The sequence below is a fragment of the Mustela nivalis genome (assembly GCF_964662115.1).
Source record: "Mustela nivalis genome assembly, chromosome: 1".
NCBI classification, from domain to species: Eukaryota; Metazoa; Chordata; class Mammalia; order Carnivora; family Mustelidae; genus Mustela; species Mustela nivalis.
Window position 1 is genome coordinate 129,034,981 of NC_139020.1, and position 22,999 is coordinate 129,057,979.

Consider the following 22,999-nt stretch of genomic DNA (forward strand, 5'->3'; position numbering starts at 1 on the left):
ATTTGGTTTTTTTTTCACTCAATACATCTTGGACCTCATTCTGTTTCACCACACATACACATACTCTACCTCATTTTTTTTTAATTGAAGTACAATTGATACACAGTATCCTATTAGTTTCAGGTGTACATAGTAATTTGATATTTTTATACAGTAAGAAATGATCCCAAAGATAAGTCATTACCATGTCATGATACACAGTTATTAAAATATTACTGGCTGTATTCTCTATGCTGTGTACACACACACACACACACACACACACACACACACACACATCTCTCCATCCACTAATCAACTAACAGACACTGTGGCTGCTTCCACATCTTCACTACTGTAAATGAACATGGAAATGAACATATATCTCTTCAAATTAGTGTTTTCCTTTTCTTCATACACCCGTAACTGGAATTGCTGGGTCATATGGTAGTTCCGTTTTTAATTTTCTGAGGAACCTCCATATCATTTTTCACAGTGGCTGCACCAATTTACATTCCCAAAGACAGTGCATGAGGGTTCCCTTTTCTCCATATCCTTGCTAACACTTGTCATTTTGTCTTTTTGATAACAGCCAATCTAATAAGTGTGAAGTGATCTCTAGCTATAGTTTTGATTTGCATTTCCCTGATGACTAGGATACTATCTTTTCGTGTGCCTGTTGGCCATCTGTATGTCTTCTTTGGAAGAATGTTTATTCATGTCCTCCATCTATTTTCTAATCAGGTTGGTTTGTTTTTTTGTTTTTTTGTTTTTTTTGTTTTTTTAATATATAAAGCTGTGTTAACTTTTCATACATTGTGGATATTAACCCCTTATTGCTAGTACGATTTACAAGTATCTTCTCCCACGAACTAGGCTGCCTTCTCATTTTGTTCATCTCCTTCACTATGTAAAAGCCTTGTAGTTTGATGTAATCCCACATGTTTACTTTAGCTTTTGTTACCTTTATCTGAGACCAGCCTAAAAAAATACTACAACCAACATCAAATAGCTTGCTCCCTATATTTTTTTCCCATTTTTTTTCTAAGAGTTTTATGGTTTCAAGTTTTACATTCGAGTCTTCAATCCACTTGTAATTTATTTTTGTATATGTGAAATAAATATAAATAAATATGTGTATATTTATTTTTGTGTGAGATAGCTTCCTTTACATGTAGCTGCCCAGTTTTCCCAACCACTGGGAAGACTGTATCCATTCTATATTCTTGCCTCCTTTGTTATAGATTAATTGACCAGATGAGCGTGTGTTTATTTCTGGACTCTATTCTATTCTATGCCAGTGATCTGTGTCTGTTTTCATATCAGTATCATACTATTCTGATTACTACAGTTTTGGATTAGTTTGAAATCAGGAGCCTCATTGTTTTTTAATGGCTCACAGACATTTCACTATATGGTAGTACCTCTATTTAACTAGTCCTCTTGATAGACATTTGGGTTATTCCCAACTTTTGTTTTTATAAATGTTGCTGTAATAAAGATCTCTGTACAAATCTCTTTGTATGCTCATGCAGGTACACGTAGAAGATGCATTCCTGGACACAGACTTGTTGGGTGTATTTTTTATTCTGGCAGCTTTGCTAAATTGTTCTCCAAAAGGACGGTGTCAAGTGAACTCCCAACAGTCAGGAGCTTCTATTTTCCCTGCAATCTAGCCAGGAGTAAGCATTGTCATATTGTTAAATCTGGCAATTTGATGAGCAGAAAATAGTTATTTAAATTCACATTTCTTCATTACTGAGGTCAAGCACCTTGTCATGTATCTTTTGGAAATCTACAACTTCTGTGAAACACTTGTTCATGTCCTTTTTCCTACAAGTTATTGCCCATTTCTTATAGATTTTTAAAGAGCCTTCTGTAGGAAAGTAGCCTTTGTCACTTGTTTCATTTTCTTTATTTTTTTTAAGATTTTATTTATTTATTTGGCAGAGAGAGAGAGATCACAATTGGGCAGAGAGGCAGGTTGGGGGGGGGGGTAGGAGGCGGGCTCTCTGGGAGCCCCATGCCGGACTTGATCCCAGGACCCTGAGATCATGACCTGAGCTGAAGGCAGAGGCTCAAACCACTGAGCCACCCAGGCATCCCTGTCACTTGTTTCAACTGTTTTTACCATTGATTTGCATCGCTTTTTTACTATCTTTTTTAAAATTTTACATGATCACATATCTCAATTTTTTTATGGTTTTGAAATTCTATTTCATGCTAGTTTTTTTAAAAGCCTTTCTCCTTCCACCTTTACATTTTTTCCTAAAAGTCAGCTAACTGTCCCTGTACCATTTATTGAATAATATCTCTTTTCCCCCACTACATTATTCCCTGAGGAGGGTGAAGAAGGCAGTAATAAAATAAGACCATTCCAATTTTTAAAGCCATTTTGTACATTATCTAAAATAAACTGACACTCGGGGCGCCTGGGTGGCTCAGTGGATTAAGCCGCTGCCTTCGGCTCAGGTCATGATCTCAGTGTCCTGGGATCGAGCCCCGCATGGGGCTCTCTGCTCAGCGGGGAGCCTGCTTCCCCTTCTCTCTCTGCCTAACTCTCTGCCTACTTGTGATCTCTGTCAAATAAACAAATAAAATCTTTAAAATAAAATAAAATAAAATAAAATAAAATAAAATAAACGGACACTCAAATATTCAAAAACATCTTATGTTTGTACCTATATAGAAATAGTAGATCCTCAAAGTACAATTATTTCAATGCATTCTCTGTGAAAATTACAACTGCCTTCTTTTTTAATAGACTTGGGCAAACCAATTCTAAAATTCACATGAAAATTCAGGGGACTCAGAATAAACAACAACAACAAAAATCTTAAAAAAGGACAAAGTTGGTGGACTTGTACTCCCCAGTTTCAAAACTTACTATAAAAGCCATGGTTATTCAGTGTGGTTATGGCATCAGGACATACAGACCAAAGGAAAAGAACTCAAGAGTCTAGAAACAAACCCACACTTCTACAGTCAATTGATTTTTAACAAAAGTGCCAATACAATTCATTGGAGAAATGGTGTTGGAATATCTGGCTATTTCATGCAAAAGAATAAAACTGGACAGTCACCTCACTCCATATACAAATACTAACTCAAAGTAGATCAAGTGTGAAAGCTAAACTATAAAATTCCTAGGAAAAAAAATAGATCTCTGTCACCATAAATCAGGCAGCAGTTCTTAGATATAAACCTAAAGCATAAACAACAAAAGAAAAAACTAGACAAACTAGACTTCATCAAAATTTTAGAAGTTTGTAGTCCAAAAGACACCATCAAAAAAATGAAAAGACAATAAAAATTTTAAAAAAAGGAAAAAGAAAATGAAAATACAACCTGTAGAATGGGAGAAATATTTGCAAATCGTATGTCTGATGAGGGTATCATAAACATTATAGTAAACACCCACACATAAACTTTTTGTATGCTTCTGCGGATGTAGGTATAAGATATATTCCTATTCAGGGGGTGCTTAGCTGGCTCACTTGGAGGAGCATGTGACTCTTGATCTCAGGGTCATGAGTTTGAGCTCCACATGGGATGTAGAAATTACTTTAGTAAATGAAACTTAAAAAGAGAAAAAAAAAAAGATAGTCCTAACCAGTAACCAGAATATGTATAGAATCCTATACACCAACAATACAAAATGCAAACAACAGTTAAGATTCTGCCTTCAGCTCAGGTCATGATCCCAGGGTCTTGGGATTGAGTACTGCATCAGACTCCTTGATCAGTGGAGAGCATGCTTCTCCCTCTGCCTGCCGCTACCCCTGCTTATTCGTGATCTCTCTCTCTCTCTCTCTGACAAATAAAATCTTTAAAAAAGTTAAATTTGCAAATAACAAAATTATAAAAAGGACAAAGGGTTTCATTAAACATTTCTCCAAAGATATGCACGTGACCAATAAGCACATGAAAAGATGCTTGATATCATCAATCATCAAGAAAATATAAATCAAGGGGTGCCTGGGTGGCTCAGTGGGTTAAGGCCTCTGCCTTCAGCTCAGGTCATGATCCCAGGGTCCTGGGATCGAGCCCCGCGCATCGGGGAGCCTGCCTCCCCTTCTCTCTCTCCCTGCCTCTCTGCCTACTTGTCATCTCTGTCTGTCAAATAAATAAATAAAATCTTTAAAAAAAAAAAAAAAGAAAAAGAAAATATAAATCAAAACCAGAACACGGGGGCGCCTGGGTGGCTCAGTGGGTTAAGCCGCTGCCTTCAGCTCAGGTCATGATCTCAGGGTCCTGGGATCGAGTCCCGCATCGGGCTCTCTGCTCAGCAGGGAGCCTGCTTCCCTCTCTCTCTTTCTCTCTCTGCCTGCCTCTCCATCTACTTGTGATTTCTCTCTGTCAAATAAATAAATAAAATAAAATAAAAAAAACAGAACATGATACCATTTTATTCCCCTCAAAATAGCAATTATTTTTAAAAAAAGAAAGAAAGAACAAATGCTGGAGAGGATGTGGAGAAATTAATTGGAACCCTCATATACTGCTGATGAGAATGAAAAATGGTGCAAGTTCTGTGGGAGTTCCTCCCTAAATTAAACATAGCATTACCTTATAACCTAGCACTTCCACTATGTATATGTATATGTATACACACACACACAAAGTTTATACCCAAAGGACTGAAAACATATATTCACACAAAAACTCATACATGGGTGCCTGGGTGGCTCTGTTGGTTGGGTGACTACCTTCAGCTCAGGTCATGATCCCAGAGTCCTGGGATCAAGTCCCATATCAGGCTCCCTGCTTAGCGGGAGCATGCTTCTCCCTTTCCCTCTGCCTGCCATCCCCCTATATGTGCGCGCACTCTCTCTCTGTCAAATGAATAAATAAAATCTTTAAAACAAAACAAAACCTCATACACGAACAGAGCAGTATTATTCAGAATAGCCAAAAAGTAGAAATAGCCCAATGTCTATGAACTGATAAATGTAGTATATCCATTCAATGGAATATTATTTAACCAAAAAAAATGAAATGATACAGTCTATAACTGGAAAAATATTGAAAACGTGCTGAAGTGAAAGAAGTCAGACAAAAAAGGTCACATATTCATGATTCCATTTACATGAAGTATCTAGAATAGGCAAATCCATAGACACAAAAAGTGGATTAGTAGTTGTCAAGGGCTAGAGAAAGGAGAGAACAGAAAGTGTTTGCCAATGTGTAAGGGGTTTCTTTTTGGGGTGATGGAAATGCTCTGGAATTAGTTTGACCTATAATTCTGTGAACATATTAAAATCCACAGACCTATGCACTTTAAAATGGCAAATTTTATGGTATGTAAATTATATCTCAAAAATAAAAACCAATAAATGACAGGATCTGCCAGCCTGCCACTGACTTTGGGTATAAAACTATGCATCCAGAACAAAGATTTACATGAAGACTGACTTCAAACACTTGTGGGACCACAGATAGAATAAATCCCCAAACGGAGAAAATGCAGAAATGGAAGCTGTAACTAAGGAACCAAGGGAGCAAGCCCAAGAGAATGATTACCAGAGCACAACTCCTTTCAAGGGAACTGCTATCAGCCAAAACAATTAGAGTTGTCCCTAACTCTAAGCAAGTCCAGTGCTTTTAGAACAGATCTCTACAGAAAAATGGAGGAGGGATAAGGCCACCATTTACTTCAAAAAGATTTAGAAAACTAAAATCAAACATGATGTGGGAAGATCCTAACGGCAAACAGTTCATAAATACACATTATTTCAATATAAATGAATAACATAAGCATACAGAAACAGGGAAAACCAGATCTACTCTAAATAACTTTGGAAAATAGACTTTGTGTACTGTAAAGCTAAAGACAAATATACTCTAGTTTTTAAATGTGTATCTCATAGGGAAATAGGTTAGCAATTATGAAACTACTGTTTTGTGTGTGTGTGTGTGTGTGTGTACTATGACTGCACAGGTTAAGTAAATATACTGTGGATAAGAACCAAATTTCTCACATTTGAAGAAGGCAAAGGGGAAAAACTCTAGAATGAATCCTGAGTTCATGGTTTTCGTTTTATATAGATGGATAGTTAAGGAAATAAAAATACATGTAGATATATGTATTACGATACATCTATTTGCTAACTATAAACCAAGAAACAATAGTACCCGATTGTACAGAGCACAGATGACACTCAGATCCTGGTTTCTAGATACCATTCTCCAATAAAATGAACACACCTTCCTTGGAATGACTGATTGTGTATGTGGCTGGTATAAAGAGGAAAAACAGAGACGCATCTAAAACATCTTATGGTTCCAGAAAGTATATTAGAAGTCACAAAATGATGGGGGCATTATAGAAAAGACAAAGGAGCATATTTGAAAATGTTCTCAATAACCAAAGATGAAATGATTTGAGCAACAAAGTATTAAATTTTAACCCAAACAGTAAAATAAATGTCTATAAACCCATATAAATAAACAATTGGATAATTAACAAATGGAGGAAAAGGGACAATTCTTCCTTAACAGAAATCCAGTTAATATAGAAGGAACAAAAGAAACAAAATCATCATTAAGCAAACACCACAAAAGTTAACCGGTGGCCAGCAAGAATCACTGATAGATGCAAAAACTGACCTGTGAAATGATGACATGAAAGACATCTGCAGCTTCAAAGTACCTCCCCACAAAAGGAAAGTATTAATTACAAAGGAATGATTACATTACTAAAGAAATTACATGAATTATTCATTACAAAAGAAAAACCAGTAACTTTAAAGTAGAAAAACCTGGCAGACACCACCTTAACCTTAATCATAGTTAACATGACAGGGCATAAGTCATACTAATCATGAGCATAAATCAGACAAATCCAATTGAGGGACTTTTTTTATTTTACATTCTCTGTGCTTCATCAGTCCTATACAATTCACAGCACTCACCATAGCATATACCCTCCCTATGCCCATCACCCAGTCACCCCATCCCTCCTACCCCGCTCCCCTCCAGCAACCCTCAGTTTGTTTCCTGAGATTAGGAGTCTCTTAATGGCTTGTTTCCTTCTCTGGTTTCATCTTATTTCATTTTTTTGAGGAATATTCTTAAAAGATAACTGACCAGTATTCTTCAAAAGTGTCAAGATCATGAAAAATTTTAAAAAGACCAGATAGTAGATGGAAGGAACTAAGAAAATATAAACTAAATGCAAGGTGGAATCCAGAACAGGATCCCAGGTCAGAAAAAGGAGAATTTATAAATGTCAATTTCTTGGTTTTGATCATTCTGCTATGATTATATAAGATTTTAACATTAGGGAGATTGGGAAAAGGGTTTAGGAGAACTCTTTATAGAAATTTTGCACCTTTAATGTAAGTCTAAAATTACTTCAGTTAAAAAGTTCAAAGATTTTTAGAAACACCTCTGAAAGTACAGCATATCTTTCTTCTGTAATTAGAAATTAAACAACACTTTAACAACAGTTAAGCAATTACACCTGGAAAGATCTTGGCTTTTTTTTTTTTTGGTTGTTTGTTTGTTTTATTAAGTTAAAAGGTGGGCACAGTACTCTACTTACTGATAAATCAGTTTGTAGAAATTATTCCAAGTCCTGAGACAAATTCAGTACAAAGTCAAGGGACGGGGTATCATATTATCTACATATTTTTAAAAATCTGTCCATTGTTATTACCGTACATTAAACACAGAGCTGTTTTATAAAGCTTTCAGCTAGCAACAATTATTTTAGTAGTAATATCAGAGTTAAAAAAAAAAATGTTGGACTAGCTGGTAATTTGACTACACAAACATACGGTACATTCCTTCATTCCTTCTCCTAGTTCCTCCATTTGTCCAATGGCATTCCTTTCACATAGGAGTTAACTGATAGGGTTACTTTTACAGGCTATGGCAACCAAACCTTTATGAAATCAAAGACATGAATGCAGCATCCTTCACACCCTGTACTTAACTGACGCGAATGTCTACAAGTACAAGAAAGAACCACGTAAGTCCTTAAAAGCAACTTGTGGTCAGATACAATTTATATCATCAAAAGCTATATCACCAACTTTGAACCCTACAGGTTTAAGCTGAATGAAAATTTCTTTGCTACCACAAAATGTACTCTATTATCACTTACACATATCTTCCATTTTAAATGGTTTTCCTCAAGTTATTTAATTTTTCTGACCCACTATTTAATGAATGGTATGTTTAAATCATCTTAGTTAAATACAAGAAAAGGAAGAATGTTATTTATAAATTCTACTATTAATAAAAGAAATACTAGTAAGAATCCAATAAATAGTTCACTAAACTCAAACACCTTTATCTATTAATCTCATGTTATAATTGGGGGTATTAAAGTACAGAGAGATTAAACCAATCTTTTCCAAAAAGAGGAAGCAGCAGAGAACTCCTTAAAAATGACAATGGTACACAACTATGTACATGTAAACAGATTATTAAACACTATGGCTATGGCTAGAATACATATTCAAGGCTATGGTCCTTATATTAAATTTGAAAATATATGTGTTCTGACCCTAGCATGAGTGAAAGAGCCAGTGGTAACTTCTACACTTCACAAAAGAGTAAAAAATACTTTCTTAAGTAAAAGAAAACTACCTAATAAAGACCTTATTAAGTAAATCTAAGTTAAAGTTCTGACTTCAAAGAAGAGTCTACTTGAAATTTTGTCAATGGATACAAAAGGAAAGGACGTTACAGACACAGGTCTGGCATCTTCCGAAAGAAGTAACTCACAGTACTTCAGTCTTGATTTCAAAGAACAGTAAAATTTATTTCAAACAGTAGAAGATCTCACAGCAAGTAAAATTAGGAGTTTAACCTCACTGATTAGTAGGTAAAACACTTAATCCATATTTTAACATTTTTACCTACTGCTAATTACAAATCATGAAATACTCAAAACCCAAAACATAATGTGATGCAGCTATGACAGAATCATTAATATTATAAAAACCACTATAGCTTTCCTGGGCATTCTACTCAACTCTCAGAAAAATATGTGAAGCCTTGAAATCAGAGTTTGTTTAACAAACAAATGACAAAAATAATTTCCTCATAGTCATCAACCAAGGAAAGGGAAATTGGCATTTGCTGAGCAGCCCTTTCATGTCAAGAACATACACACCTTGCCCTATTTAAACCTAAGAAGCTTGAAGTAAAATACATCATCATCCCTTTACAAGTGAGGAAACCAAGGCTTAGAGGAGTTAACTTCTTGGCCCTTGGTTAGGACAATGTTTCTCCAATTCAGCACCCTCAGCATTTGGGACCAGTTAATTCCTTGTTGGAGGATGAAGGGGAAGGGGCTGTCTTGTATACGGTAGGATGTTTTGGAGCATCCCTCACCTCTACTCACTGGATGCCAGTAGCAGCCTGCTAGTTTTAACTAAAATATCTCTAGATGTTGCCAAATGTCCCTGGAAGGCAAAGTCACCCCTAGGTGAGAACCAGTAAGTTAGAGTGAAGAAGCCAGCATTTTCATTCAAAGGACAATAGCAACATGCCAAATGCTAATCAAAATTAATTAGGGACAACTGAGGGTCTTTGCCCTCAAGAGCTCACTCTGAACCCTAGACACCAATTGGTGTTCAATTTTAAAACCTCCCTATGACATGCAAGACCTATGACATGCAAGCCATGACAGTTTGACTTTCAACATACTCTGCTTGGCCTGTCCCCAACTCAGCTAACTCCTCCAACTAGCCAAGGTATCTCTACTCACCCACTTACGCTGGTGTAACAGCTTGTAGTCATTCTGACTCAACCTTCCCCCTTCATTTCCTGAATCTAATTACAACCCAAGTTCTGCTGGGTTTTCCTAAGAGTAAATTGCCTATCTCATCCATCCCCACTCTCCATTCCCATCCTTTTAAGATAGCTACAAGCTCATCTCCTCTCCTTTCTGGAACAGAAAGAAATCAGAAAGAACTAACCTCCTTTGGTTCCTCAAAGAAACGAAGGGTATTCATAAAGATACCATAACTGAATACCAACTTCTAGGGTAAGGTCTGGCAGACTTCAAACAATGGTGGGCAAAGACCACATCCTCTTTTTCTGGAGTAAGAAAAGAAACTGGAATTTTCCAGCAGATCACGAATACTTTTCTTTCTTTCTTTCTTTTTTTTTTTTTCTTTTTTTTTTTTTTGAGAGAGAGAGCAAGCGAGCAAGCATGTGCACGCACGTATGCACAGGAGGGGCAGAGGAAAGAATCCTAAGCAGACTCCACGCCCAGCACAGAGCCTCACACAGGTTATCAATCTCAGGACCCTGAGAGATCATGATCTGAGCCTAAATCAAGAGGCGGACACTTAACCCAATGAGCCACCCAGGCACCCATGTTCATTGACACTTTCACAGTCAGATGTTAACTCTTAGTAAATAGCAACCCTGACAAATATTATGAAAAGGACATAGCAGAGATTAGTTCGCATGCCATTAAAAAGTGGCTTGTGTGCTATTTCTGACACTAGTGCCACGAACAGCTTTTGCCTGCTCTTAGATAATGTACAATTTACATTCAACAGAAAAGGGGAGATTCCCAAAGAAAATTTGATCCAACTAACCTTTCTGCCTCTCCCAATATATAAATCCAGATGAAGGTAGGTAATGCAAACATTCCACTAAGGAAAGTCTCAAAGAGATGGTCAAACAAAATCTAATGAAATAATTGCAAAGGCAATAAAGATATATTCCCAACATATATGAATATGCAGCACCAAGAGGCTAATTTATTTATACTGCAAATGAAGGGCTCTGATTTAAGATAAAAGGAAATCTAGGACCTGTTTTAAAGTTTATCTGTCCCTTTGGCAGGGAACAGAATTTTATTTTATTAATGATCCTTAGGATATGCTTTATACTTTTAAGACTCTCCAATTAAGAAAACTTTAAATCCAGTATCTGAAATTCACAACCTAGTCGAAAGTTTTATTTGTACTTCCCAGTTTTTAAAAATATTCAAGAAAATTATGATGGAGTGACATCCTAAGTATTTCTGCTTCTGTTATCATTCCTGAGTTTTCCTATAAAGTGGCAGATATATTTAGTGTCAGGATCCTACTGCTATTCCAACTTTGTTGGGTTCTTCAAGTAAATAAATGAAAATAATTTCTTCAAGGATGCTTCCATGTCTCAGAATTTTCAGAATGAATAAAGACATATGCATATCCTGTTTAGGACAACACCTTATGAAAAAGTCAAAAATCAAGCCAAAAAGCCTTAATTAAGGAACTATAGTTAAGAGGTATATTTAATAATTCCAATTCACACATTCTCTATTATCTGAAGCAGAAAGAAAAAGCAGGAATTGAAGTTCAATTAGATGTCCAATTACAGCCATCTTAGGTGCTACTTTTGATCAACACTATGACTTTCTTTCTGGCTATAATCTATGATACCATAACCCTGTAACATTTCACTCTAATTTTTTCTAAATGTATCCAGTAAGTTTAGCCTAAGTTCATTCAACACAATTTGAGGAATGTCCTTGTAATTCCAAGATTTAAGCTTTTGTCAACAGTAACTTAAAACCTTGAAGATGGAAGACATAATTAACAAATGCATATAAATACAAGCCATAAAAATTCAAAAGGAAATGCATCAATTTAGCCTGACATTTCTGTTTCAGAGAAATATTTTCTTGTACAACATCATGGCATTAATACAGAGCTCACCCAATCAGTTTTTACTTTACTGCCTTTTACCAACACTTGTCTGCATGAAAATCACAAAGATAATCTTGTCACAACTGAAGCCCAAAGTCACTATAAAAAGAATGTGTCTTTTAACAAAGTAAATATTGTAGGACCTTTTGAACTGACCCTTAAAGATTAAGATGTTACATGTAACAACTATGTAATTTAAAATTCACACCAGGGGGATGCCTGGGTGGCTCAGTGGGTTAAAGCCTCTGCCTTTGGCTCAGGTCATGATCCCAGAGTCCTGGGATGGAGCCCTGCATCGGGCTCTCTGCTCAGTGGGGAGCCTGTCAATCTCTCTCTCTCTGCCTGCCCCTCTGCCTACTTGTGATCTCTGTCTGTCAAATAAATAAATAAAATTAAATTAAATTAAAAAAAGAACTGCTTAAAAATATATATAATAAAAATATAAAATAAAATTCACACCAGCTAACTTCACCATCAAGCTATAATATGTATTCCAGCTTTAAAATAAAATAGAACCTAGTAAAACATATTACGGTTAACCAAGATCTCAAAAGAAAATCAGACTTGAGCCGCAAGGGGTGTGCTCCTAGGAGACTATTTTGATCAACACTGCTTCAGTTAACAGTTTAATTCTGCTGCCATTAAATAAGATAACATTAAGACAAATCAAGTATTTAGGATTCAACTGTAGAAAGCTATTGCTTACAAATAATCTCTGCAGCATCCTTCCTCTAGGTTAAATTACATTTTATAAGATGCTATTACATACATAATCTCTTTCAGTTTCAACTCTTTCGGAAATACTAAGACTATTACTTTATTGACTAAAGTGCAAACAAAATATATCTTCCACACCTAAAAATACAAAATATTTCTATAATCTGGCTTCCAATTTCTAGTCAAAGGAAGGCAATTAAGGTGGTTTCTCATCTGTTTTACTTACAGTTCCTCCAACTATCCTTATCCTAACATGTAATCTTTTCTTGAGACATTCTTAGATGATTAACAATTTGACCAAGAAACTATTTTTAAAGGAAAGTGTAAACAAACATACTATCATTTCCAAATGCTATCCAAAACAATCAGGGGAATTTATTCTAGACCTATTAGCCCTGCCTGTAACTATAAATTAAACATGTCCAGAAATCTTGAAGATTATTATTTTTATCCACTAGTCAAAGAAATATTTAAAGCTTGGGGCGCCTGGGTGGCTCAGTGGTTGCATGTCTGCCTTCCCCAGGTCACGATCCCAGGGTCCTGGGATCCAGCCCCGCATGGGGCTCCCTCCTCACATTGTACTCCCTGCTCTACAGGAAGCCTGCTTCTCCCCCTGCTTGTGTTCCCTCTCTCACTGTCTCTCTGTCTCTGTCAAATAAATTTTAAAAAGAAAGAAAGAAAGAAAGAAAGAAAGAAAGAAAGAAAGAAAGAAAAGAAAAGAAAAGAAATATTTAAAGCTCTTTCAGTTTCAGGTACATTAAATTCAGATTTTTCTATGAGAAAGGCCAAATTTATTCCAAAGGAGAAAAAAAAAAAATTACTGGGAAGAAGAAACTATCTGCAAAATTCTCCAGCTAGAAATACCTTTCTAATAAACCAACCCTTTAAGTATAATTAATTAATTTTTTAAAAATCAGGAAAAGAGCCATTTACTTATACATCTCAGATTCCCAGGTGGTACGCAAATTCAAAATAAACAAGCAAAAAGGAGCTCCACACATGCAAAAGGAGTTCCACAAAGGGATGTCTAGGACCAATCCCTGCAACTGCAGGAAATTAACACTTCAAATACTTCCTATGACTGGCAGGAAATATTCAAAAGGCATCCTGGAGGCTAAGGCTAAAAACTGGGTAAGCTCTGCTGATAAGTTTAAGTGAGACATGGGAGAAAGGTCCAGAAGAATTGAAACTGAAGTGCCAAAGAAAATTACCACCACTGTTGAAAGGAATCACAAGGATTAAGTCATTCCCTCTAACAACCCTTGTAGACTGGGCACACCACCTAAGAACCTTCATGCTAATGCCCCTGGAAGCTACTATCAATTCTACCCTGTTACATACCTAGAGATGTAATTTATCTATTTACCTACTAGAGGAGTATCTTCCTGGGGAACAGTAATAATCACTCAATCACTCATGCATGCTAACCATGTGTTAACCATCATTCTGGGCACTTCACATACCAGGCTTCATTTATCTCTCACACCAAACCTCCAGGAGGGCATTTTCTCATTTACAGATGGGAAAACTTAGAAACACAGTAACTCATCAGATTTTTTTAGGAGAGGAAAAAGTTATCTGTCAGGGGGCGCCTGGGTGGCTCAGTGGGTTAAGCTGCTGCCTTCAGCTCAGGTCATGATCTCAGGGTCCTGGGATCGAGTCCCACATCGGGTTCTCTGCTCGGCAAGGAGCCTGCTTCCCTCTCTCTCTCTCTCTCTGCCTGCCTCTCCATCTACTTGTGATTTCTCTCTGTCAAATAAATAAATAAAATCTTTAAAAAAAAAAAAAAGTTATCTGTCAGGATTCAAATCCAAACCTGTCTCCTTCCACACTGGCCTCTGGTTTCTTGCTGGAGCCCCAACTTTCTCTATAGAATAAAACTGTAACAGTAGAGAAAATTCTGTACTTGACTCACCCATTCCCTAATAATAGCAAATTCATACAGAGCATTTTGGCCACAAGTGTTCCTCCTTTCAATATTCAGCTATCATAATGCCAGAAGGCATAATAGTATGCAAACACTGAGTTAGGCTATTTATAATAAGCATTTATTGAGCACCTACTATGGACCAGAAACATCTAATGCTTATATCTCACATGGGGTGGGAGGTGCCTGCGTGGCTCAGTTGGTTATGCATCTGCCTTTGGCTCAGGTCATGATCTCAGAGTCCTGGGATCTAGTTCCCTGCCTGGCAAGGAGTCTGATACTCCCTCTCTCTCTGCCCCCACCCCGTGCTCCTTTTCTCTTTCTCGCTCTCAAATAAAATGTTAAAAAAAAAAAAAAATCCTCATATGGTAGGCTCTACCAATACCCTTATTTTATAGATGAAAAAGCTGAAGCAAAAAAAGCCAAATTATGCTAAGTGGGGATCTGGCATTCAAATCAGGTTGCCAGGCTTCACAGCACGTGATCTTAAACTCCTTCCTCTCTCCCTAGCTTCTGATTTCACCCTCTTTACTATGTAGACTAAGTATCAGCAATCCCAATTTATAGATGATGAAACAACAAAGACTAAGAAAGGTGAAGTTAACCATTGAACACATATTTGAACTGTGCTGATTCACTTACATCAAGATTTTTTTACAGTACAGTAAATGTATTTTGTTCTCCTTACAATTTTCTCAACATTTCTTCTCTAGCTTACTTTCTTGTAAGAATACAGTATATAATGCATATACAAAGGATGTGTTGACTTTATTATCAATTATTGTATAGCTTCCAGTCAACAGTAAGCTATTAGTAGTTCTGAGGGAGTCAAAATTTATAGACATTTTCAAATGGGAGAGGTGGTACCCCTAAACTCCACATTGTTCAAGAGTCAAATGTAATTTGCTTCTAGTCACAAAACTTTTAGTGGTTAAGGCATGGTTTGAATCCATTGTTTTTCCACACTCCCAAGATATTAATATATCATGTCAAAGGGGAATCAAACTATAAAAAGAAAAGCAATAATATCCTATGTATTTCAGGATAGTCCACTGAAAATTCTAGGTTATATGTAAATGATTCTTAAAGCTGTTTAAATATGAGAAAAGAAAAAATGTTATGGTAATGAGAAACTGACAAAAAAGGCCTCTAGATTATTACAGGCAGAAACCCCTGCAAGCTATTGAGAACTGTATATTACTATGAGGCCAAATAATACAAACTCAGTCAGACATAAGCATGCAACATGCTCCCATCTCAACATCACTCCCTCTCATGTCAAGAGACAATATGAGAGTCAGCTTTATTCGTCATGCTCCTTTTTCTTAGAGATCAAGAAACAAAAGCAACCTCTAAGAATACACCTAGACTACTCTCTCAAATCTGGCAACACTTTGAAAGCAGAAGTTATTGATGTTATTTAAGATCTTTGTCTCTTGTGAAGAAAGGATTTGTCTTTCTGAAATCTGTAAACCAAGACAAAGAAGAGAAAGCCTCAGAAAAGTGATTTTTCCTTAATACCAGACAAAAACATTACTGCTTTTAAATGCTGTTTCTAAAAACCCAATTAGGTGGTATAACTCCTCTGCAGTTACATACTTAAGTATTTCAGAAAATGCCTTCCACCAATTATCCATCTAGAGTAAAACTGAGCAATATAATCACGCCTCTTGTATTTTTTACATACCCCAGGGTCTCAGGCTTGCAAAACAAGTTATGCATATAAGAAACATCTATCCTAAAAACTACCAGTTCTACTTAGGACAACTCAGCTTACTTTCTCAAAAAACGGAAAAACAAGTGAGAAAGCAACCCATAAACCCCATTCCAGCTCCTCTGTACCACTTACAGATTTTAAAAACCAAAAGATACAAGAAGACAAATTGTAATTTTTAAGTATCTTTCATAGCATCTTGCAGAGGGGAGGGGAGGGGATTATCACACACAAGTCAAAAGTCAGTCCACAGAATAAATGTGGCTGTTTCAGGACAGAAAATAATATTGAGTTGTTCAACCCTTTTGGAAAATAACCAGTGCTGTATAATGAAAAACATTAAATATTTTAATGAGACCAAAGGAATCAAGTGACATGTGAACGATAATTTAGTGGTCCAAAGTATACAGTGGACAAACGAGTTCCACTGTCAACCTCCTAAATGATGTTTTGAAATACTGAAGAACTTTAAGCAAGGAAATCACCTCATAACATTCTGTTAAATTCTACGTTATTTTTTCTGAACTGGAAAACCAATGTGCAATAATAAAAATTTTTTTCCTTTCTTATAAACTAATCCGGTCACATACCATCATCAAGGCTTGACATGCAAATATACAGAGATGCAGTCCATCCCCTTTCCTCTCCATTTCCACTTCCCCACGAGTGATTCCTTTCAAATAGCTATTTAAACAAGCACAGATGCTATCTGAAATGAAAACTTCCCTTCCATTCCCTAAGCTAAAGACAGCGGCGGCTTTCTCCGGAAAGCAGAATAAAGCTCAGTAGCCCACAGTACCTTAATTTCCGAAATTCCCTGTGTTACCAAAATAAAAGCTAATACCCGAAGAAAGCAATTCTTTGTATACTTCGCAAAGGAAAAAAATAAATCAGGAAAATAAAAAGGTGGAAAAAGAAAGGCAACTTAAAAGCAAACCACCACACCCTCAACTCCGCGTTGCAACCCGTCTACCAGGGGCCTTTACCTTCATTTTCCATCGAAACTGCACTTGGGTTGATGGCTACAAGTCTTTAGTGTCAGCCGCGCCACACTGGGAATAGAGAGGAGAGGAGGACAAGGAAGAGAAGCCCCCGGAATCCCAGGCTGTCACCCCCTCTCCCGGCCACACGTCCCACGGCTGCTCCCACCACCCCTAGCAGCAGCATCTGCAAGAGAAACCGGGAGAAGCGGCGCTGACGACAGAGAGGGCAAGGAGGGGGACCCCCGCCCCGCCACCACGTCGGGAGCCCCCAGATCGCCTGCCCACCCCGTCAGCCACCCGCAACGCCCCCAGCTCAAGCCGGCGGGGCGGCGCCCTAGAGACACCCCCAAGCCGGGGTATCCTCGGGACACTCCCTCCCTCAGGACCTGGAAGTTTCTGGAAATTAGGGGCAATAGGTAACACCGGTGCCCTCCCAAAACCCCAGACCCCCTTCCTCCGGGCTGCGGGGGACTCACCCGCGAGGCTCGCGGGAGCGCCCCGCGTGCCTGGGGCGAAGAGGAGTGGCTCGCCGAGCGGCGGCGCCAGGCAGGAGCCTGCTCCCGGCGTGAGAAGGAGCGAACCGGAGGGCGCTCAGGGAGGGGAAGGGAGAGGAGGTGTGGGGACCCGTCACGGTCGGCCCCGCCGACTCCGCGCGGCAGCGCAGGTCTGCCCCGCCTCCGCCTCCTACGCTCAGCCCCTCCCCGCCGCCCCCCGCCCCAGCACGCCCCGCACTCCCGGGCCCGCCGCGGACCGAGCTTTGTCGCTACTACTTCCGCTGTGAGGAGAGCGCGCGCACGCGCACTCGCACGCACAGGCGCAGACGGCGGAAATGAAGCGAAGGCCGGGCCACCCGCCCGGAAAAGGCTCTGGTTGGGTGAGGAGCAGTCCCGTAGGAGGGCACGCCGGGCCAGAGCCCCGCTCCGGCCCTACCTTCCCTGCAGAGGTTCCTCGCAGATCCCCGGGGACGGTGCCCGCCCGTTTCTACGCACCCACTGGGCGCGAGGGTCAGAGACCCACCCGCTTCCCAGCCCCGGCCACGCATTCTCAAGAGGCAGCCGCGGGGACGGGCCAAGCGGGCAGGTACGATCATGCTCCCCGTCCCAGAGGTATTTGCGCGCCCTCAACAAAGGCGACCTGGGAAGCCCCTCCCGTCGGGGTGGCCGTCACAATCTCGGCAGGCGACGCGAGGACTTCCGAGGGAAGGGGCGAACGCAGAGGGACTCTGGTGTTCTCACTGGGACTTCCACCCTCACTTGCAGACCCTTATCCTGGCTGCTTTGCGCTGACTGCGAGAGCAGGTAAATCGCGGGCGACTTCCCAGCGTTCTGTCCCTCTAAGGGATCCGCTAAAGTGCCTGTGTGTAACGAGAAGGCAAGGATCAGCCACGGAGCTCGAGGAGGACTCAGCCTTTTCAAGTGTGTGGAACCTAAAAGGTTGGAACAACTAGAAACAGCGTCCAGAGGCGGAAGCCGAAGAACGGGAATTCCCTCCTGACACTGGCTGTCTTTTGCCATTTGTACCTTTCACTTACTCAGCATCTCACCCAGACCCCCCAATAAGTGACTTTTTTTTTTTTAAGATTTTATTTATTCATTTGACAGAGATCACAAGTAGGCAGAGAGGCAGGCAGAGAGAGAGGAGGAAGCAGGCTCCCTGCCGAGCAGAGAGCCCGATCCGGGCTCGATCCCAGGATCCTGAGATCATGACCTGAGCTGAAGGCAGAGGCTTTAACCCACTGAGCCACCCAGGCGCCCCCAATAAGTGACTTTTTTATGGACAGTTGATGTTAAGCTTTGGTAAGCCTGGAACAGGAGACTAAACCGAAGTCCTCTCGCACCTAAGCCCACTAGAGGGCAGGGCTACACCTGCTGAGTTCGACCGCGCCCACCACAAAGAACTGTAAAGACCGCAGGAGTCCTCCCTTGTGTGCTAGAGGTATTTTTCTCCATCAACACCTACTCTCATTAAAAAGCTTGCCCTTTATCTCAGGTTCTGTAACACTTCCGGATATGTTCTCTGACCACTGGTTCAACGTCAAAATAAACAAATGCACTGGGTTACCTGTCTTCCCTATTTAATCTCATGGAACTAGTCTAGGACCAAAAGTTTTGGACAGCCTTCTAGCTTTACTTTTCAGTTAAGATACATTGAGATTTTATTCAACAACGTCACTTTTAAGTTCCAAAACAAAACATAAAAATCAGAGTGAACTAGTTTGTAGTCACAGTTACTATCTATCACACCCCTTTGGCTTACAGGTTTAGGGACTTTTGCCCAGCCAGTGGTGTTACAAACCTCATTTGTAAAACAATGTGCTATCTCTTGCTCAATGTTGTAATCAATTTGTAATGATTATTAGTTACTATACTTACTGGACCTCGACACCACAGCATCGTATTAAAAACACAAGCACTGGGGCGCCTGGGTGGCTCAGTGGGTTGAGCCACTGCCTTCCGCTCAGGTCATGATCTCAGGGTCCTGGCATCGGGCTCTCTGCTCAGCAGGGAGCCTGCTTCCTCCTCTCTCTCTGCCTGCCTCTCTGCCTACTTGTAATCTCTCTCTGTCAAATAAATAAATAAATCTTAAAAAATAAAATAAAATAAAAACACAAGCACCTAAGTAGAAAATGTAAATGTAGACATTATTTGATATTAATATATGATCTTACAAAATAGAGGACAATTTCCCTATACAATTTGATACTGGATTGCTTTAATTAGCTCAGACATTTTTTTCCTTTTTTTTTATTATTAACATATAATTTATTACTTGTTTCAGAGGTACAGGTCTGTGATTCATCAGTCTTACACAACACACAAGTGCTCACCTCAACACATGCCCTCCCCAAGTCCATCACCCAGCCACCCCACCCCCCCCCCAAGCTCAGACATTTTTCTAAAATAACATGAGAATTATCTGCTGTGCAGTGAAATACAATATCCCAGCATTAACAGAATAACTCCTTAACTCCCCGGAGGATATAGCACCGCATGGCTTAAACCTAAAGTAGCTTACCCTGGAATTTTACTTTTTGGTTGCCTAAACTGTGAAAGCCATTGTTTCTATTACTAAGGCAAATAAGAAACTGGATAAAACCAGCTTTGTCCAGATGAATTGTTAAGTTCTGCCTGCATTCTTAATCCACCATCAGTCCTCTCACAAATTCCTAGGCTGGGGAGCTGCAAACACCCTTTAAGGATAGTTGGTTCAGCCGCTCAGCTGATCCTTCAGCCTTATCGACACTTCTCCACAGAGTGATCCTCTTCTGTGTCTGAACACCTCTTCTACGAAGCTAGCCAACATCAGTAGCACCAGTTTTGACTTCCTATGTAAATGAAAGGTAGCATAGCATTCACTGTTCAAGCCAGAGCAGTGGGGACTGCTTGAGCCATAAGTTTCAGAAATCCTCTTCCTTAAAAAAAAAAAAAAAAAAAGAAAGAGAAAAAAGCAATCCTCTTTCCTCTTTCAGCATTCTCCTCTGACCAGCTAACCTTCCATGAGACTTTGATATAGCAATCTCCACCTCCTCATCTTGGGGGAAGGGGACTAAAATACGTCATATACATCCATGTGTATATACATTCATCTATACATATACATACATATATATTACAATATTTTAGATACAGATGTATGCATAATAACCAGCCTTTCCCTCAAAAGATTGTTTTGAGGATCTGATAAAGTGAAGACAGGTTGTAAATTATAGGAACTCTGAAAGTATAAGCTTATACAGAGAAATAAGCAAAACAGAGCATTAGCTAGCTAGAATAAGATTAATTAGATTAATGGCAATGAAATCTATTAGGTTCAAGTTCCCTCTGTCTTCTTTTTTACAAATCAGTGCTCTAAAAATCTACTCATTTGGTTCTGAATATTTAACCTACAAAATTTACTAAACATATCTGATGCCAAAGATGTTCCACATATGAGCAATAAAGGGGAATTTGTCAGGTACCTCTGCTTAGGGGAAATCTACACATAGGGAAGATTGAGGAAGATGGTCATGGTGTTATAATTTTATTTATACTACACCTTATTACACAAAGGATGTGAGGCATCTTTTTTTTGATAACAAATTTGATAGCTGGCATTTTTATAAACCTAAATGATGAAGAAATATGTGGTCCTTTAGGATTTAAAAATTAACCCAGAAAAGGTTATTTTAAAATCTTTCCTTAATATTTTATTGTAAAGGCTATTTTAACCTTGTTTTATGTACCAACGGTTAATAGTTAAGGAGTTTTACCTAGCTGTTAGGAAAAAAGTTGTCATTTTTTTAAGGTAAATATTTTAAAAGCATATAAAGACACAATGCTTTATTGTTATAAGCTAACCTGCTCAAACAGAACAACAGAAGTATTTTTCATCCTGTGAAAGAAAGGACATGCTAAGAGTCAAGTCCGGGGAAATACAGTCTTCCTATAAGAAGCGTCCTATTCAATCACCTGCCAGAATTGTCGTAAATGTGCTTGGTTCTCTGTCTTAGCAGTGCTGGAAGAGTAAAAATAAGAAAGAAGAATAAAAATCAAATGAGCTCAAAAATGATGTAGCTGTGTTTTGGTTGGCTTTACTAGCACAGAGATACCAAAACTTTACAAATATTTTATCAGCCCACAAAATTGCATAACTTCTACACGTGCTAGCATTTTCTTGCTGAAACTGAGCAGAAGAAACTAAGGATTTTAAAGAGTGCTTTTTTAATTTTTAAAGTTTATATATGACTCAGTTCCCCCATTCATCAAGTTCTGAGCCTGTGGTGATATTTGGGATCTTTAATATGTACTATCAATCTAATGGATTAGAGGTGAAGGGTAGGCAGGAGCACAGATAAGAATAAGAGAGGGAAAGAGGAGAGCAGTTCAGTGGCTCATTTGGTTGTCTGCCTTTGACTCAGGTAATGATCCCAGGGTCCTGAGATGGAGCCCCACATAGGTCTCCCTGCTCAGTGAGGAGCCTGCTTCTCCCTCTGCCTCTGCCTGCTCCCTCTGCTTGTGATCCCTCTCTCTCATTTACTCTCTTTCTCAAATAAATAAAATCTTTTTTAAAAAAGGGGGGGGGAGCAAAGTGAGTATACGTCCCATATCCAGAAGTCATCTCTGGACTTCATTGTTTTCATGGAAAATAGACATACAATATTCCGTATTACATACATGCCAAGATTTATCTTGAGGTAAAAATGTACACATTTAAAAGATATTCTGTCTAGTTTCCAAGCTGGCATAATTATCTCTGGCCCAAAAACATTTGTCTGTAGTAAATATCTAATAAAGACGTATTGAATAAATGGGCAATCTGGAAAATGGTCATTATAAATACATATATGTTGTTGAATGAATAAACATAACCCCACCTTTTTATTTTTTTCTACTTCTACTTTCCTGGAAAGCAAAGAATTAAGGGATTTTCTAAGGTTTAAAATTGAACTTAAATCTCCAAACCACAAAGGGGTTAACTAGTACAACTTGGTCTGTACAAGAATAAGTCCTAACCATTGTAGGAAGTATTAAAAATTGAGAACTGCTCAAAGCCGATGAAATTTCACACCCAGATTTTGAACCCAGGTAACCATTTGAAATTAAAAGATAATGATGTTGAGGTGGCTGCTTCCATGCACCAAGGAAATTTCAGCTGAGATTGTGCTTTGGGTTTTGATGGCATGCATATCAATGGCTGACAAAGTTAAAAGCACTATAGTTTCCTGCAGTCTTTGGTTATTACCTTAAGTATCCAGGAATCCACTCTTGGACAAGACACCTTGGAAACTAGGTATAAGCAACAGGCCTTAGAATAGCCAACTACATTAAGTTGCCACTGGCCAGCATTTTCTCCTTATTTTGTAAGTTTTACAGATAGTTTGGTCATAAATTAGTTGAAACTATCAGATTCCATATTATATCTGCTGGTCCCTTGCTGTGTTGGAAGTAATAGCCTAGGCACCCTCCCTCCATTTAAATCCTTTTTCAATTTCACATCAGAAACATTTTCAATCTCTGTTTACTGTGTTGCACAA

The 22,999-nt window shown here is 38.8% G+C and overlaps 1 protein-coding gene across 7 annotated transcripts in view; it reads right to left on the minus strand.

Moving 5' to 3' along the window:
- The window catches only part of ATP2C1 (ATPase secretory pathway Ca2+ transporting 1), a gene marked incomplete at its 3' end in the record, with an annotated part of 171,920 nt that overhangs the window by 119,486 nt on the left and 29,435 nt on the right, over positions 1 to 22,999 (minus strand). The window contains exons 1-2 of one of the 7 annotated variants that reach the window (XM_082684264.1): positions 18,004 to 18,088; positions 16,990 to 17,170 (exon numbers count right to left, since the gene is read on the minus strand). The exons of 3 other annotated variants lie outside the window; for them this stretch is intronic. In XM_082684264.1, coding sequence (XP_082540390.1) covers positions 16,990 to 16,995 — 6 coding nt within the window. In that variant the 5' untranslated portion in view covers positions 16,996 to 17,170; positions 18,004 to 18,088. Of the gene's footprint in view, positions 1 to 16,989; positions 17,171 to 17,462; positions 17,793 to 17,975; positions 18,089 to 22,999 lie in introns of those variants that run through there. 3 more of the 7 variants (XM_082684263.1, XM_082684262.1, XM_082684265.1) reach the window with 3 other exon arrangements.